The 18,773-nt window shown below is 43.8% G+C and overlaps 1 protein-coding gene across 4 annotated transcripts in view; it reads left to right on the top strand.

Annotated features, from left to right (window-relative positions):
* Positions 1 to 4,056: 4,056 nt before the first annotated feature.
* ASXL2 (ASXL transcriptional regulator 2) overlaps positions 4,057 to 18,773 on the top strand; it is a 145,090-nt gene continuing 130,373 nt past the window's right edge. For 3 of the 4 annotated variants that reach the window (XM_047744282.1, XM_047744280.1, XM_047744279.1), the window contains exon 1: positions 4,057 to 4,519. In XM_047744282.1, coding sequence (XP_047600238.1) covers positions 4,463 to 4,519 — 57 coding nt within the window. In that variant the 5' untranslated portion in view covers positions 4,057 to 4,462. Of the gene's footprint in view, positions 4,520 to 4,975; positions 5,128 to 18,773 lie in introns of those variants that run through there. The other variant, XM_047744283.1, reaches the window with a different exon arrangement.

The following is an 18,773-nucleotide window of genomic DNA, read 5'->3' as shown; positions in this document are numbered from 1 at the left end:
TTATTTTGAGGGGCACCTGGGTGGCTCAGTTGGTTAAGTATCTGCCTTTGGCTCGGGTCATGATCCTGGGGTTCTGGGACTGAGCCCCGCCTTGTCTGCTCTGCAGGGAGTCTGCTTCTTAAGCTCCATCTGCCCCCTTCCCAGTTCATGTGCTCTCTCTCTCTCTCTCTCCCATGCTTGCTCTCAACTAAATAAATATCTAAAAAATAAAAAAAACAAAAAATATTAATTTATTTTGAGAGAGAGCAAGAGTGAGTGCAAGTGGGGGGAGGGGCAGAGAGAGAGGGAGAGAGAGAATCTCAACCAGATTCCCTGCTGAGCTCAGGGCCTGATGTGAGGATCATCTCATGATTCTGAGATTATGAACTGAGCTGAAACCAAGAGTCAGACATTTAACCGACTGAGCTACCCAGATGCCCAAGATTTTTATTTTTTATATTTTTTAAGGTTTTATTTATTTATTTGATGGAAAGAGACCCCACGAGAGAGGGAACACAACCCGGAGGAGTGGGAGAGGGAGAAGCAGGCTCCCTGATCAGGAGGGAGCCTGATGTGGGGCTTGATCCCAGGACCCAGAGAACATGACCTGAGCTGAAGGGAGGTGCCTAACCATTTGAGCCACCCAGAAACCCCAAGAATTATATTATTATTTTTTAGGCAGGCTCCATGTCCAGTGTGGAACCCAATGTAGGGCTTGAACTCACAACCCTGAGATCAAGACCTGAGCTGAGATCAAGGGTCCGGTGCTTAACCAACTGAGCCTCCCAGGTGCCCCAAAGATTTTTTTTTTAAGATTTTATTTATTTATTTGAGAGAGAGATAGTGAGAGAGAGCATGAGAGGGGAGAGCGTCAGAGGGTGAAGCAAACTCCCCAATGAGCTGGGAGCCCAAGGTGGAACTCAATCCCAGGCCTCCCAGATCATGACCTGAGCCAAAGCCTAACAAACTGAGCCACCCAGGTGCCCAAGATTTTTTTTTAAAGATTTTATTTATTTATTAGAGAGAGAGTGCAAGTGGGGTGAGTGGCAGAGGGAGAAGCAGACTTCTGCTGAGTAGGGAGCCCAATGCGGGGCTTGATCCTGGGACTTTGGGCTCATGACCCAAGCTGAAGTCAGATGCTCAACTCAACTGGGCCACCCAGGCATCCCAACCCCAAAGACAGACTTACTTGCTTTATTTATTTATAAAGATTTTATTTATTTGTCTATTTATTTAATAAAGACTTCATTTATTTGTTGGAGAAAGAGAGATAGAAGACAAGCAGGGGGAACAGCAGGCAGAGGGAGAAGCAGGTTCCCTGCTTTTCAAAAAGCCCAGTATGGGACTCAATCCCAGAACCCTGGGATCATGACCTGAGCAAAAAGCAGACATTTAATTGACTGAGCCACCCAGGTGTCCCCAAAGACTTTATTTTTAAGTAATTGCTACACCTGAGGTAGGGCTCAAACTCACAATCCCAAGAGTTGCACGTTCTATTATTGCTCTACTGACTGAGCCAGCCAGGTGCCCCTAGACTTACGGTTTAGAGGGAGATGGTACGTATCTTGAGTGCTATGGATAATGCTATGAGTTCCTAAAAGGATTTGTGAAAATATACCCATCTCAATTACTGTTATGGAGCTGTTTAATCAGTGCCGGAAGGAGAACTATAAGCACATATCTAGATGGCCTCTCAAACTCCCAATAAGACTGTTTTGGGGTTTTTGGGGGCATGTGGGTGGCTCAATCCTTAAGTGTCTGCCTTTGGCTTGGGTCATGATCCCACAGTCCTGGGATTGAGCCCCCCATCAGGCTCCCTGCTTGGTGGGAAGCCTGCTTCTCCCTCTCTCACTTCCCCTGCTTGTGTTCCCTCTCTCACTGTGTGTCTCTCTGACAAATAAATAAGATTTTTTTTTTTTTTTTGTATTACAGCCCCCTTTGAAAAAAATAATTTTTTTTTTAAAGATTGTATTTATTTATTTGACAGAGAGGGAGATCACAAGTAGGCAGAGAGACAGGCAGAGAGGAGGAAGCAGGCTCCCTGCTGAGCAGAGAGCCCGATGCCCATGCAGGGCTGGATCTCAGGACCCTGAGACCATGACCTGAGCCCAAGACAGAGGCTTAACCCACTGAGCCACCCAGGCGTCCCCCAGTTTTTTTATTTTATTTATTTATTTTTTAAGGTCTTTTTTTTTTTTAAATTTTATTTATTTATTTGATAGATCACAAGTAGGCAGAGAGACAGGCAGAGAGAGAGGAGGAGGCAGGCTCCCCGCTGAGCAAAGAGCCTGATGTGGGGCTTGATCTCAGGACCCTGGGATCATGACCTGAGCCAAAGGCAGAGGCTTAATCCACTGAGCCACCCAGGCGCCCCAGACCCCAGTTTTTTTCAAAAATATATTTATTTCACAGAGAGACAGTACGAGTAGGCAGAGCAGTGTGCAGAGGGAGAGGGAGAAGCAGGCTCTCTGCTGAGCAGGGAGCCCAATGTGGGGCTCGATCCCAGGACAAGGGAATCATGCCCTGAGCTGAAGGCAGACGCTTAAAGACTGAACCACCTAGGTGTCCCGAGATTTTTTTTTTTTTTTTAATTTATTTGAGAGAGACAGCAGGAGAAGGGGAGGGTCTAGCAGGCTACTTGCTAAGCAGGGAAGGACTTGATCCAGTACTCCAGGATCATAACCTGAGCTGAAGGCAGTTGCTTAACCAACTGAGCCACCCAGGAGGCCCTAATTTATTTATTTAAAGTAGGCTCCAGGGGCACCTGAGTGGCTCAGTCATTGGGCATCTCCCTTGGGATGGGGTCATGATCCCAGGGTATGGATTGGAGTCCCTCATCGGGCTCCCTGCTCAGCAGGAAGTCTGCTTCTCTCTCTCCCAATCTCCCTGCTTGTATTTCTGCTCTCACAGTCTCTAATAAATAAATAAAATATTAAAAAAAAAAAAAGTAGACTCCATGACCAATGTAGGGCGAGAAGTCAGAGCCAAGATAAAGAGTCACACACTCTACCAACTGAGCTAGCCAGGAGCCCTGAATCCTCTTTTCAAAAATGCACAATTACACACAAAATATTGTTCATAGTTTTAGGAGGTCCATGAACTTCTGACACCGAACCATGGACTCCAAGTTAACGATTGCTCTCACCATTCTTTCCTTCCAAGAGGTAGCCTCTCAGTCCTATTTTAAAATATAGTAGAGGGCTAGATTTACTCTGGTTTCTCTTCAGATCGCATACATCTTTCGCCTTTACTAAACTAGACCGGAAACAATTTCTGGAAGCAGATGTATTTTGGAGAACAGGAAGTGTTAGTACACACATTCGTTTTACTTTGCAAAGTATAAAAACATGGATAACACGATGGTAGATGCCACATTCTGGATTCTTCAGGAGGATGCTATGGACACTACAAATAATGATTTCCGACCACAGACCTAGATGAATCGTTAAGCAAATATTTATTCGTTTCCTGATATTTGCAGGCATTGTGCCAGTGACTGAGGTCACCCAGACAAAAAAGACACCATTCGGGTCCTTGATGAGACTCTTCACTTGAAAAAGCCCGGATGTTACTTGTGGCCTTTAAAAAAAAGCGGGGTGGGGGTGGGAATCATCTAAGTTTGAGAGACATTGGTGGAGCTGGAAAAAGGGATCCGAGCTGGTGAACTGATTCTTGTTTCTTCGCATCCTGGACAAATGAGCTTCGTACGTCACTCAAACTCCTCTCTCATCTATCGAAAGGGGGTAGTAAGCAGATGAGAACTGTTGCAAATCGTCAAAAAGATAACCTTTGTAAAAATGAACATGGACAAAGAAAAAAACACAAGTAGGAGGCTCATTGAAAATGACAACCAGGAAGATCGTCCTTTGAGGTAAAAGTCCGGCTCTGCCAATGTTCTAAACGCACCGCGGCGTCCAGCACGCGGTCAGAATACACTCCCTAAGCCTTCCGGGATGGATCAAGTTCCGCTTCCGCAGGCAGATTTTCACTGTAGGCGTGAGCGCAGAAGGGCCGACGCACATCAGCGTCGGACCTCCCTCCCGCGCATGCTCCAAAGGATAGGCGGCGAGCGGAAGGGCGGGGGAGTGAGGAGACGCCGCGGACCGCCGGCTCGTTCGCTCTGCAGGCCAGCGCGGGAGGCGGGGGCGCGCGCGCGCACGTTCGCGTGGCCGGCTGCGTACAGTAGTGACGGCCGCGCGGGAGCGGTCACGTGACCGTAGCGGCTGCCTGTACAGTAAGGACCCAATATGGCAGCGGCGGTAGCAGTGGCAACGGCAGCAGGAGGACCGGCCGCCCCATAGACCCCCCCCCCGCCCCCCCGCGCACCACCCCGCCGCTTCCTCTGCTTGGGTGCTCCTCCGGCCTGACTTCCCCTTTCTCCCACCTTTCCCGGCACCGCGGGAAAAGCATCGCAGGGCAGAGCAGGCAGGGAGGGCGGCCGGAGCCCGGACACGGGAGCCTCCCAGTCAGTTCAAGACCCGACATGAGGGAAAAGGGCCGTAGGAAGAAGGGCAGGACCTGGGCGGAGGCCGCCAAGACGGTAAGGGGGAGGGAGCGAAGGGGAAGCCCGGGAGAATTTTGTTTCCTCGCCGCCTGCCGGTCGCAGGGGAAGGGAGGTCATTGGCCCAGCGACCCGGCTGAAGGGGGCACAAAACCGCGCGGAGAGGGCGGCGGTTAGTGTCGGGGTTGTGATCCCTGTGGGAATGGAGGCGCCCAGCGGAAGAGGGTCGCCGCGGGGCTGTGGCTTCTCCATGCGTCTGCAACGAGTCCCCTTGGTGTTTTGAAGCTGCCTTTCGGGGTCACGTCGCTCTCACCTCCACTCTGTGGTAGCTCCCGCCCCGGCATGGGGAAGTCTGTTGTGCTTGCACAGTAACCGGTTCTTCTCCCTTGTGCGGTTGAAGAGCCCCCATTGGATGCAGATAGGAGAAGGCTTGTGCGTGCACCCAGCCCCGGAAAGAAGAGAGGAGCGCTGGATCTTGGTAGAATTTACCCGCTATAGCAGACATGCCGCCTGACCCCGGGTCCCCTGCTCGTCTGGGCTCCCAGATCCAACTTGAGGTCACAGATCCAACTTGAGGTCACGAGGCTCTTGTTTTTGTTTGCTGTTGAAGCTGAAAGTGCAGGAGGTGTTTAGAAACGAAGTAACAGGTGGGACTTGTAGAATTTTTTTTTTTTCCAGTTTCCGTAGGGACCTACTCTGAACAAGGCAGCAATGCATGGTGGGACGTGTAGTTTACCCGGCCTTGACTTTTCCGTAGTTAAAGTGATGGTTGTGGGTTCACGAAGTTGTAATTAGTAGGTAAAAGCATCTATTTTTTCCCCTAATTTTTCATAACGGGGTTTAGAGGTAGGATTTAAGTGATCAGTGAGACTTTTATTGTGTTGTATGAAAAAAATGAAAAGCGTGAATGTATGTAGAAATGAAACATTAGGCGATGCAGTAGAAAAGTAATAGGACATAAAACAGTAGCATGTTAGTGTTGAAAACTGAGAAAGTGTGGAGATATTATCTTTAATGGTGAATCATGTCAGTTTTACTTGTATAATATGGAGAACCTTCCTGAATGAACCTTTTTTATATGATGTACGGCTTGTTTTTTTTAAATGCGGTTTTTTTTTTCTGATTATGAAAGTAATAAATGTAAACTGTGGGAAAATTTGGAAAATTATAGGAACGTATAAAGAAGAAAATAAGAAATCACTTATTTCACTCCTCAGCTATATCTGTTAATGTTTTGTTATATTACTATCCAGTCTTTTTAATTTATTTCCCCACATTTGGATCCTGCTGTTTATTCAGTCTTGTGCATTTTTGTAAACCCTGTGCATTTGTTTTGTAAATTTGATGTGATAGGGGATTGATGAGTCTTAAGCTTGTATTTGTTTTAGTTGGAAATGTGAAAAGTTAGTGAATTAATAAAAGCACGTTTTATTTATTGAGTGTTTTCACTTAACAGTCTCTCTTCATAATTGTGACTGTGCTGATAGTTTCCTTCTAAAAGATAAACTCTAGAAATAATTTTTTTTGGAGGTGAGGAAATTGCTCCTTCATAGAAGACTGTTAAGCTGTCTTCTACTAGATGAGTGTACCTCAAGACTTTTTCTTTTTATTAAAAAGATAGCAGATTTTAATTATAGGTAAGCCGACCACAACCCTAATTATGTGAATTAAGTCTCTAGAATCTTAAGCGTACGTTTGAATTATGATCTCTTTGGATAAAATCGTCTAATCATTAGGAGATGGTGACAAGTAGGAAAAATTTGCATTTGCTGATTAGATTTTCCTATAATTAACATATTTGTTCATTCATAATAAACATTTCATGCCTAGCTAGCTATGCGGAAAAATAGTATCTAAAAGATGGAAAGGCTCGTTTATTAAGTAGAGTACTGAGTGAGTTCTTGAAGGGATCAGTATATTAGGGGCTTGGTATTATTATTTGGTTCTGGCAAATGTAAGGCCTCAATCTTAGTAAAAATGAATTTTAGAAAGAGAATGCTGACACTAAAACTTTTCTTTCCCTAGTAGCCAAAATGTAAAAAGTCACCCTACTCGTTTTGGTTTATCATCTGTAAAGTGAGGAATTAAACTAAACCCCTGTATTCAAAAGATTTCCGTTTGTAGGAAGTCCTATTTAGAAGTAAATGTAGAGGGAATAGATAAAAGTAAATCTTTAATATTTCAAAACAATGAGATCAAAAAATCAGTGATTTGGCAAATGGAAGTAACTTTGACCTAAATTAAGAAATGCTGCATATATTTATAAGATTAAGAGGACTAGGAGAAGTATATCTTAAGAAACTTTTTTCATAAGCATTAAGGTCAAATGTTCTAGGAACAGTTTCAGCAAGGAAAGAATAAAGTTATTTATGAAAACAAGCAATATCTTATTTCATTGTGTTCTTGGTACATGCATTGTAGAGCTGTCTTGTTTTGGGAGCACTGTTAAAATGGGGTTATATTTCTGACCAATAATATAGCAACAGATAAATACAATTAATTATATGAATATATCCATGTATGGTGGAAGGTAGTGTGTGGATGTGTGAGAGCTACCTATTGATGTAAGGTTATTATGAACAGTCTGAAAAAACAAGATAATAAGATTCATAATTACTGTTAGATAGTAAAATTATGCCAAGAGGCTGATTAAATAAAGTGTATAAACTGGTTCCAGTAACTAGGGACATCAGAGAGAGGGATAATAGAGTTGAGATTCCACAGAACTTGAATGTCATTCACCACATTGGACCATCTCCCGACTGATCTTATATTTGCCCTATATAAATACACTAGTTATAAAAGCATTACTCAGACATTTAGTTAACAGCCACACATGTTTTAAATTTGAAGGGTGAGTGATGGTGATGAAATGATTTGGATCTATAGTATAGAGTTTGGTGCAGTTTGAATAGAAAAATTTGTAGTAAGCCAGAGATCTTGAGGACCATTACACTGAACTGTGTGCCCACACAGTTATGCTCATTCTTTAAACAAAACAAAGCGAAACAAAAACCAAAACCCTTGTATCGTCTAAATATTTAATGATATCCCTCAGTAATTTAGCTGTTTTTATAAAGCAGAGCTTTTGAAATTGTACAATCTTGTTGATCCCGTTTTCTCTTTTGACTTTTCCCTTGTTATGCACCACAACTAGGGAAGCATTGTCCTAAAAGGACAGGTTTGTTGTGATTGTTAAGTGGAGGGGACAGAGAGACAGACCATAGAGTTACACACTTAGGAGTACCTTTGGATATCTTGGGAATAAGGTGATCAGGGTATGAGGAGTGAAGTATGGGTGTTAGAGGTGAGGAGCACAGCAGTCTGTCTTGTAGATCTTTAGCATGTAGTTTTTCGATTTAAGAAAAGGTGGCTTTTTGGGGGGGGGGGATGCTATCTGTAGAGTTCCCTTAGTGGTTAATATTATTTTGAGTGTACATAGATTTTTATTTTTGTCACTTACCTAGAGTTATTTAACTATGGGGAATAAGATGGAAGATAGAAAATTTCTGTTGGGGGCACCTGGGTGGCTCAAACGGCTGCCCAGCATCCTGGGATCCAGTCCCGCATCTGATCAGTGGGGACCCAGTTTCTCCCTCTCCCACTCCTGCTTGTGCTCTCTCTCTCTCTGTCAATTAAATAAAAAAAAATTTTTTTTAATTAAAAAAAAATTTCTGTCAGAGGAATAATCAGAGGTTAATTACTTTGTGTAGGAAGTACAGAAAATGACTGGAAATAACGGGAAATACAGTGGGGGCGCCTGGGTGGCTCAGTGGGTTAAAGCATCTGACTCTTGATTTCACTCAGGTTATGATCTCAGGGTTTAGTGAGATCAAGCCGTGTGAGAGGCTCCCACTAAGTCATGGAGCCTGCTTGATTCTCTCTCCCTTTCCCTCAGCCTCAGTTGTGCGCTCAAGCGGGCACGTGCTCTTTCTCTAAAAAGAACCAAATATAATGATAAAAATATATAATGAGGGGCACCTGGGTGGCTCAGTGGGTTAAAGCCTCTGCCTTTGGCTCAGGTCATGATCTCAGGGTCCTGGGATCGAGCCCCACATTGGGGCTCAGCAGGGAGCCTGCTTCCCTCACTCTCTCTGCCTGCCTCTCTGCCTACTTGTGATCTCTGTCTGTCAAATAAATAAATAAATCTTTAAAAAAATATATATACATATAATGAATAGAAAGGTGTTTAGGAAAACATCTAAACAAAATATGCTTTAGAAAAAAATAAAGTCTTAGAAATTTTCAGGACCCGTGATCTTTATTGTAATTTTTTCTTAAAAATTATAAATACGAGGGAGCCTGGGTGGCTCAGTCCTTAAGTGTCTGCCTTTGGCTTGGGTCAGATCCAGCCCCACATGGGGCTCCCTGCTCAGTGGGAAGCCTGCTTCTCCCTCTCCCACTCTGCCTGCTTGTGTTCCCTCTCTCACTGTCTCTCTGTCAAATAAATAAAATCTTAAAAAAAGAAAAATTTCTGTGCATCTCCCAGAATTCTGTCAGGAGCTGAGAGAATAGCATCACATTTGCAGAATTCCTTGCTATTTCCTCGTCTACAGATTTTTTTTCTCTTTAAAGGCTGTGCAGTTTTGCTGTTTGTGAAAGGCATTGTGTTTTCACTACAAAACTGTTTGGGGGCGCCTGGGTGGTTCAGTCAGTGAAGCATCTGCCTTCGGCTCAGGTTATGATCCCAGGGTCCTGGGATCAAGCCCTGTGTGAGGTTCCTTGCTCAGTGGGGAGTTTGCTTCCTCTCCCTCTTCCTGCTGCTTGTGTGCTTGCTCACTCTTTTCACTCTCTCTAGTGAAGAAATAAGTAAAATCTTAAAAACAAATTAAAGGTTATTGGATATACTAAACTTAAAATCCTAAATTTTAGAACTCTTTATTTTATGTATTTAAGAAAAAAAAGATTTTATTTATTTATTTGACGGAAAGAGAGAGATCACAAGTAGGCAGGGAAGCAGGCTCCCTGCTGAGCCCAGAGCCCAATGTGGGAATTGATCCCAGGATCCTGAGATCATGACCTGAGCCTAAGACAGAGGCTTAAACCACTGAGCCACCGAGGCACCCCTATTTTATTATTTATTTTTAGAAAGATTTTATTTATTTATTTGCAGAGAGGAGATCACAAGTAGGCAGAGAGGCAGGCAGAGAGAGAGAGAGAGAGAGAGAGGAGGAAGCAGGCTTCCTGCTGAGCAGAGAGCCCAACTCGGGGCTCCATCCCAGGACCCTGGGATCATGACCTGAGCCGAAGGCAGAGGCTTAACCCACTGAGCCACCCAGGCGCCCCCCCCTATTTTATTTTTTTTAAGATTTTATTTATTTATTTTGTTTTTTTAGATTTTATTTATTTATTGACAGAAATCACAGCAGGCAGAGAAGCAGGCAGAGAGAGAGAGAGAGAGAGAGAGAGAGAAGCAGGCTCCCTGCTGAGCAGAGAGCCTGATGCGGAGCTCCATCCCAGGACCCTGATATCATGACCTGAGCTGAAGGCAGAGGCTTTAACCCACTGAGCCACCCAGGCGCCCCAAGATTTTATTTACTTGACAGAGACAGTGAGAGAGGGAACACAGTGGGAGAGGGAGAAGCACACTTCCCCCCCAGCAGGGAGCCCCATGTAGGACTCGATTCCAGGACCCCGGCGTCATGACCTGAGCCAAAGGCAGATACTTAATGACTGAACCACCCAGGCACCCCAGAACTCTTTAAATATGACTTAAAAACAACAGTATTAATTGCTTGAGTTTCTATCGAAATTGTATAGGCTCATTCATCAAACAGAAGAGTGTAAAGAGTTAATCTTTGCTGAGTCACTATAATTAAAATGGGATTAAGTGAAAGTCTGCATACTGAAATATTGAAAATAGAGTGACCATACTGTAATTAAGTATGGTTGAGAGTTCAAATATAGCTTTCTGGACTTTAACCCTGAATATGGCGATAGACATAAATATGTATACCTATTTATATTTTATGTACAGTTCCGAAACTTGTTTTTGGTTATGACTATCAATGGATGCTTTTTTTTTTTTTTAATTTCTTTATTTGACACAGAGAGAGCACAAGCAGGGGGGGTGGCAGGGAGAGGGAGAAGCAGGCTCCCTGCTGAGCAGAGAGCCCACTATTTGGCTTGATCGCAGGACCTGAACTTAAGGCAGCAGCTTGACTGACATCATGGTTGGGTTTTAATGTTATGATTTACACATCTGCCTCATTCTCTTTAATGTTTTCTTAATATTCCATTGTTTTTAGATGTACCATCATTAAAAAATCAGTCCTTAGGCATCTGGGTGGCTCAGTCTTTAAGGCTCTGCCTTCAGCTCAGGTCATGATCCCAGCATCTTGGAATAGAGCCCCTCGAGCTCTACATTGGGCTCCCTGGTCAGCGGGAAATCTGCTTTCCCTTTCCTAGTCCCCCTGCTTGTGTTCCCTCTCTTGCTGTGTCTCTGTCAAATAAATAAATAAAATCTTAAAAAAAAAAAATCAGTCCTTGATTTTTTTTTTTTAAAGATTTTATTTATTTGACAGAGATGACAAGTAGGCAGAGAGGCAGGCAGAGAGAGAGGAAGGGAAGCAGGCTCCCTGCTGAGCAGAGAGCCCAACGCGGCGCTTGATCCCAGGACCCTGGGATCATGACCTGAGCCAAAGGCAGAGGCTTTAACCCACTGAGCCACCCAGGCATCCCAGTCCTTGATTTTTTTTGACAAAAAGGCCATTTATAGGTTTTTTTCCTTTAATACTTCAGTGTCTACAAGTGGGCTGATATGTATGTATGCATGTACATTGTATGTGTGCATGTGCACATGCATTTGTGTGAATGGAATAAAGAGTTTGTAAACTTTGAGTTTGTGCCAGTTTATATTCCCCTCTAAAATTTTGAAGGTTACTGTTTTTTTTCTACTTTTCTCTTTTCCAAGGACTTTCTCAGTCTTTACTCTTTGCCACTTTAATATACATTTCTTTTATTCAATAGAACCTAGTAGAAATGTTCTGTATTCTCTATTGTGTGACACAGTAGCCGCCAGTCACATGTGGCCATGGAGAACTTGAAATGTGGCTAGTGTAAGGAACCGAATTCTGAATTTTTTTTTTTTTTTTTAAAGATTTAAAAGAGAGAGAGGAAGAGAGAGCGAGCACAGGCATACAGAGTGGCAGGCAGAGGCAGAGGGAGAAGCAGGCTCCCTGCCGAGCAAGGAGCCCGATGTGGGACTCGATCCCAGGACTCTGGGATCATGACCTGAGCCGAAGGCAGCTGCTTAACCAACTGAGCCACCCAGGCGTCCCTGAATTTTTTTTTTTTTTTTTAAAGATTTATTTATTTGACAGAGCGGGAGAAGGAACAGAAGGGGGAGTGGGAGAGGGAGAAGCAGGCTTCCCGCTGAGCAGGGAGTCCGACGCAGGGGCGCAGGGCTCTATCCTAGGACCCTGGGATCATAATCTGAGCTGAAGGCAGATGCTTAATGATTGAGCCACCCAGGTGCGCTCTGAAAAATTTTTTTTTTAAAGGTTTTATGTATTTATTAGAGCGAGAGAGAGAGCATCCTCACACAAGTAGGCAGAGGGGCAGGCATAGGGAAAAGGGAAAAGAAGTAGGTTTCCTGATAATCAGAGTCTGACGTGCAACTCTATCCCAGGACTCTGGGATCATGACCTGAGCCGAAGGCAGATGCTTAATGACTAAGCCGCCCAGGCATCCCTGTAAATTTTAAAAAATGTTTAGTTTGAAAGGCATATCTTCCTTAAAGAAAATATGTTTTACTCTGAATAAATAAGGGCAATTTAGTTTATATTTTAGTAAGACTGTGCTGGTGGAAGACAGTCTTTTTTTTTTTTAAGTAGGCTCCATGCCCAGTGTGGGGCTTGAACTCATGACCTGGGGAAAAAGAATCAATCGCTGTGTAAGCTAGAGTAAGAAGAGTAGCTGTATAAGCTAAGCCACACAGATGCCCCTACAGGCAAGAGGGGCCTAAAGGTTTACATGTTTCTATCTGCAGAGTTTAACTCACTTTTTTGTGTGAGTGCTAAGTCTTTTTTTTTTTTTCTCTCTTTACCTTTTTAAGTTGGAGATAAAAAAAGAAGATCCTGTTCAAACTTTCAGGAGAGCACCATTTGAATAAAGTTAGTCAACTTTAATAGTATTGTTTGCTACAAAAACTGGTCAAGGTTCTCTTGTTCTTGGAAAGAAAATTATTCCAAGATACACCACGGTATCCAAAGACTCTTGAGTTATTGTTGGACATGGGGAATTTTCTTTACTGTTTTCTTTTTCCTTGCTTAAAAAAAAATGTTATGGGGCACGAGTACGCATGCACATGGGTTGGGGGAGCAGAAAGAGAGAGAGAGGGAGAATCTTAAATGGACTTTCCATGGAGCCCAATGTGGGGCTTGATTCCATGATCCTAAGACTACTCTGAGATTACCACTTGAGCCAAAATCAAGAGTCGGGCTCTTAACCTACTGAGCTCCCAGGCACCCCTTGACATTGGGAAATTTCTGTGATAATTCTTACTTCTGACCTTGCTTAAGAAAGCTAAAATTGGGGGTGCCTGGGTGGCTCACTCAGTGGGTTAAAGCCTCTGCCTTTGGCTCGGGTCATGATCCCAGGGTCCTGGGATCGAGCCCCTCATCGGGCTCTCTGCTCAGTGGGAAGCCTGCTTCCTCCTCTCTCTCTGCCTGCCCCTCTGCCTACTTGCTTAAGAAAGCTAAAATTGGGGGCGATTGGGTGGCTCAGTCGTTAAGCATCTGCCTTTGGCCCAGGTCATTGTCCCTGGGTCCTGGGATTGAGCCCCACATCAGGCTCCCTGCTCAGAGGGGAGTCTGCTTCTCCCTCTCCCACTCCCCCTGCTTGTGTTTCCTCTCTCACTGCGTCTCTCTCTGTCAAATAAATAAAATCTTAAAAACAAAATAAACTAAAATTGGCTAATGGTAAAGGCACATGTACTTAGTACTAGGCATCAGGGAACACTCAAAATCTTATGGTGTCTTTTGAGTAATTTGATCCATCTTTTGGTAAAATAATGTGGAAATAATGTTGAATGTTGTCAAATTTTCATTTGAAAATTCTTTGGCTGCTGACATTTAAAACTTGATACTTCCTTTAGAATGGACTGTCACTGGAGTTCACAGGTTGGGATGGCCCAAATCATCTTGAATCTTAACCCACTGGTGTCTGAATTATTTAGTAGCTGGTTTAGCTATATTCAGTTTCAAGTAAAGTGCTTAATGGTGTTAGTGACATTTCTAAATAGTAATGTAAAAATTGTAATGTGTTCTGTTGATTTATAGAGATTAATTTCCTGTATGATTTGAGTGGTTCAGATGATTTTTTTTTTTTTAATTTATTTTACAGGCAGAGATCACAAGTAGGCAGAGAGGCAGGCAGAGAGAGAGAGGAGGAAGCAGGCTCCCTACGGAGCAGAGAGCCTGATGTGGGGCTCCATCCCAGGACCCTGGGATCATGACCTGAGCCGAAAGCAGAGGCTTTAACCCACTGAGCTACCCAGGTGCCCCTCAGACAAATTTTTAAAGAAGATTTTATTTATTTATTTTAGAGACAGAAGGGGAGGAGGGGCAGAGGAAGAGGGAGAAAATCTCAAACAGACCAAGTGTGGAGCCTGATGCAGGACTTGATCCCAGGACCCTGATATCATGACCTGAGCCCAATCAATAGTCGGATGCTTAACCAACTGAGCCATCCAGGTGCCCCCAGACAAATTTTTATATTTAAATGGATTTTACCTGTGAAATACGTTAATGTATTATGAAAGGTTTTCTCTTCTGTATTGTGTGTATAATATAAAAAAGAGATGGATTACAAGGTAAAGGTAATAGGAAAACAGTTTTCAGATATATCATTAATCACTCAATAAAAACATGACAGGTAAAATAGGACTATATTATTTATTTATTTTAAGATTTTATTTATTGACAGAGAGACAGCAAGAGCAGGAACACAAGTAAGGGGAGTGGGAGAGGGAGAAGCAGGCTTCCTGGTGACCAGAGAGCCTGACTCGGGGCGCGATCCCAGGACTCCAGGATCATGATCCCAGCCAAAGGCAGATGCTCAACAACTGAGCCACTGAGGTGTCCCAAAATAGGACTATTTTAAAAAAAGATTTATTATTTTATTTTGGCGGGGAGGGACAGAGGGACAAAGGGAGAGAGAGAGAGTTGAACAGATTCTGTGCTGAGCGTGGAGCTGGATGCAGGGCTTAATCTTATGAACCTGAGGTCATGACCTGAGCCAAAATCAAGAGTCAGACTGAGTCACACAGGTGCCCCTGGACAGGTTATTTATTTTTATTTTTATTACTATTTTTATTTTATTTTATTTAGATTTTATTTATTTATTTGTCAGAGAGAGAGAGAGAGAGAGAGAGTAGGCACGCGCGCGGGAGGCAGGCAGAGTGGCAGGCAGAGGCAGAGAGAGAAGCAGGCTCCCCGCAGAGCAAGGAGCCAGATTTGGGACTTGAGCACAGGACCCTGGGATCATGACCTGAGCTGAAGGTAGAGGCTTAACCCACTGAGCCACCCAGGTATCCCTTTTATTACTATTCTTTAAAAGAGTTTTATTTATTTATTTGACAGACACAGTGAGAGAGGGAACACAAGCAGGGGGAGTGGGAGAGGGAGAAGCAGGCCTCCCACTGAGCAGGGACCCTGATGCAGGGCTGGATCCCAGGATCCTGGGATCGTGACCTGAGCTGAAGGCAGACGCTTAATGACTGAGCCACCCAGGTGCCCCTTTTTATTACTATTTTAAAAGATTTTATTTATTCATCTGACAGCATAAGCAGGGGAGCAGCAGGCAAAGGGAGAGGGAGATGCAGGCTTCCCGCTGAGCAGGGAACCCAATGTGGGGCTCCCTCCCAGGACCCTGGGATCATGACCTTGAGCCCAAGGTAGATGCTTAACGACTGAGCCACCCAGGCTCCCCTGTATTTTTTTTAAAAGATTCTTATTTTTAAGCAATCTACACCCAATGTGGGGCTCGAACTCAAAACCGTAAGATAGGGTCACATGCTCTAGAGACTTGAGACAGCTAGGTGCCCCATATAATGCAGATTTTTATTAAGTAGGTCTGTGGTGTAGCCAGAGAGTCTGCATTTCTTTTTTTCTTTCTTCTTCTTCTTCTTTTTTTTTTTTTTTTTTTTTTTAAAAGATTTTATGCATTTATTTGAGAGCAAGCTTGTGGGAGGAGGAGCAGAGGGAGCAGGACAAGCAGACTGTGCACTCAGGGCAGAGCCCAACACAAGGCCCAATCTTACAACCCTGAGATTATGACCTGAGCTGGATCCAAGAGTTGGATGCCCAACCTGAGCCACCCACCCCCAGAGATTCTGCATTTCCAACAAGTTCCAGGACATGGTGGTACTTCAGTGGAAGGACCACATTTGGAATTTTAGGGATTTACACTAAGCTTTCTAAATTTTTCTGATGTTAAAATAGAGTTAATAATAGAACTTAACCGGGGCGCCTGGGTGGCTCAGTGGGTTAAGGCTTCTACCTTCGGCTTGGGTCGTGATCCTAGGGTCCTGGGATCGAGTTCCGCATCGGGCTCTCTGCTCGGAGGGAGCCTGCTTCCTCCTCTCATTCTCTGCCTGCCTCTCTGCCTACTTGTGATCTCTGTCAAATAAATAAAGTCCTTAAAAAAAAAAATAGAACTTAACCATTTGGGGCATTAGGTGATCAGGTTAGAATGTATGAAAAGTTCTTATATAATGCCTAGTATCAGTACTGCTTATTGATATTACTGGAAAGTTAACAAATGCATTTTTTTAAAAGATTTTATTTATTTGACACACAGAGAAATCACAAGTAGGCAGAGAGGCAGGCAGGTGGGGGGGAAGCAGGCTCTCTGCTGAGCAGAGAGCACGACGCGGGACTCGATCCCAGGACCCTGAGATCATGACCTGAGCCGAAGGCAGAGGCCCAACCCACTGAGCGACCCAGGCGCCCCAACAAATACATTGTTTTAAAAGATTTTATTTGACAGAGAGAGAGAGAGAGAGATCACAAGTAAGCAGAGACAGGTAGAGAGAGAGAGGGGGAAGCAGGCTCCCCGCCGAGCAGAGAGCCTCATGCAGGGCTCGATCGCAGGACCTTGAGATCATGACCTGAGCCAGAGGCAGAGGCTTAACCCACTGAGCCACCCAGGTGCCCCCAAAATACATATTTTAAATTATGTTTTGTTTTACGTTTTTTGAATGGGAAAACTAAATATTGTGAAGTTATTTCTTAGAAAATAAGCACAGGTTTGAGATTATTATTATTATTATTTTTTTTAAGATTCTAATTATTTATTTATTTGACAGACGAAGATCACAAGTAGGCAGAGAAGCAGGCAGAGAGAGAGGAGGAAGCAGGCTGTCCGCAGAGCGGAGAGCCCGACTCGGGGCTCAATCCCAAGACCCCGGGACCATGACCCGAGCCAAAGGCAGAGGCTTAACCCACTGAGCCACCCAGGCGCCCCGGGTTTGAGACTATTTAAATGAAAAGCCATTTAACCTCACGGACCGCATTTGCCAGTTGTTTCCCAAGGTGAATGTGGAATCACACAGAGAGTTAAACTAGCTTTGAACAACTCTGGGAACTCACTGAAAGATCCATCTCCTGCTTCAGGAGATTCTGCACAAAATCCTGCTCTTGACTTAGACGTTGTGAACTGCATGAAGAGGGCCATGTGGCAAGGAATGACAGGCAGCCTCCTGGAGCTGTGTGACTCCTGGCCTAGAGTCAGCAAGGAAACAAAGAGGGTTGAAACCTGCCAACAAGGAAGCTTGTTAGGAGGTTTGGAAAAGAACCCAAAGCCTCAGATGAGTTCACAGTCCCAGCTGATACTTTGATTTCAGCCTAGTGAGACCCTAAGTGCAAGACTCAGTTAATCCATGCTCAGAATCCTGTCAACACAGAAGCAGAGATAGCTGGCTGGCACAGTCAAAAGAGTTTGCAAGTGTTGATCTAAGGGCCCTGGATTTGAGCCCCACACTGGGTGTAGAGATCACTAAAAAAATAAATAAGCTTAAAAAACTGAGATAATTTATTGTTTTAACCTAAGTTTCATAATTATCCATAAATCATGGCAAAATAAATTTGTGTTACAGAGGTCGTATACTAGCAAACTGTAGTAATACTCAAATTTGGTGGGGAGGGGATTATGCAGGCTTGGTCTCAGAATATTTAGCCTCCGTATTAACAGATGATGATTTTAAGGGCATTTTAAGCAGAGGGAAGAGCTGAAAAGAGGGAGACTAAAAAAATGCAGGGCATGTTTGATGCCTGGATAATTTATCTGTGAGAATTGTATAATGAGAGTTAACGCCGGAACAGGTAGGGTGGGGCCAAAATGTGGAGAGTTGTAGAAGTTGGGCTGACAACAATTTTTATTCTAGGAGCCACAGAGAGTTTTTTTTATGCAGGAGATATAACACATCTCTATTTGAGCAGTTTGGGTCATTTGTGAGATGAGGCTGTAGAGGGTTAGACTAGGGCTCTCTTGGATTAAAAGGGTTGGAGGAAGTATACATTTTCTTCATATCATTCAAATTTTTTTCTCATATCTATTCTACCTACACCTATCCCATTTACAGCTCTCCAACAGAAGCCTTTACCGAAGTTCTGCTGGTCTGAAGTTCTCAGACAGGAAGTTGTAGAATGCTGTTGAGCACAAGATGTTACTGCTCTTTTTTTTTTTTTTTTTAACATTTTTTATTTATTTATTTGAGAGAGAGAGAGACAGTGAGAGAGAGCATGAGCGAGGAGAAGGTCAGAGGGAGAAGCAGACTCCCCGTGGAGCTGGGAGCCTGATGCGGGACTCGATCCCGGGACTCCAGGATCATGACCTGAGCCAAGGCAGTTGCCCAACCAACTGAGCCACCCAGGCGCCCGATGTTACTGCTCTTGAGATGAAAAAAGAAAGCAAAACTTCCAGTTCTAGCTCATGTTGATTTTTGTTATTTCTGGATTCCTGAATGACAGTTCTTCCCATTCCACTGTTTCCTGTACCCCTAGTCTTCAGGTTTGGGCAGGTGTAGAATCAGGGCTGTGTGTTGCACAACTCTAAGAAGGAGCCATTCATACTGTATTTCAGTGAATATTGTTTCCTGGAGTCAGATACTGTGGTAGCTCTGGGATGCATGATGTTCTTTGTGAAAACACCATTAAATATCTATTATTTTCCATTTTTTCATTAAAAAATTAAAAAAAATTTTTTTTAAAAGATTTTATTTGACAGAGATTACAAGTAGGCAGAGAGGCAGGCAGAGAGGAGGAAGCAGGCTCCCTGCTGAGCAGAGAGC

This window comes from Lutra lutra, chromosome 9 (genome assembly GCF_902655055.1).
Source record: "Lutra lutra chromosome 9, mLutLut1.2, whole genome shotgun sequence".
NCBI classification, from domain to species: Eukaryota; Metazoa; Chordata; class Mammalia; order Carnivora; family Mustelidae; genus Lutra; species Lutra lutra.
Note: the sequence above shows the minus strand (reverse complement) of the source record. Positions and strands in the feature narration are given on the sequence as shown.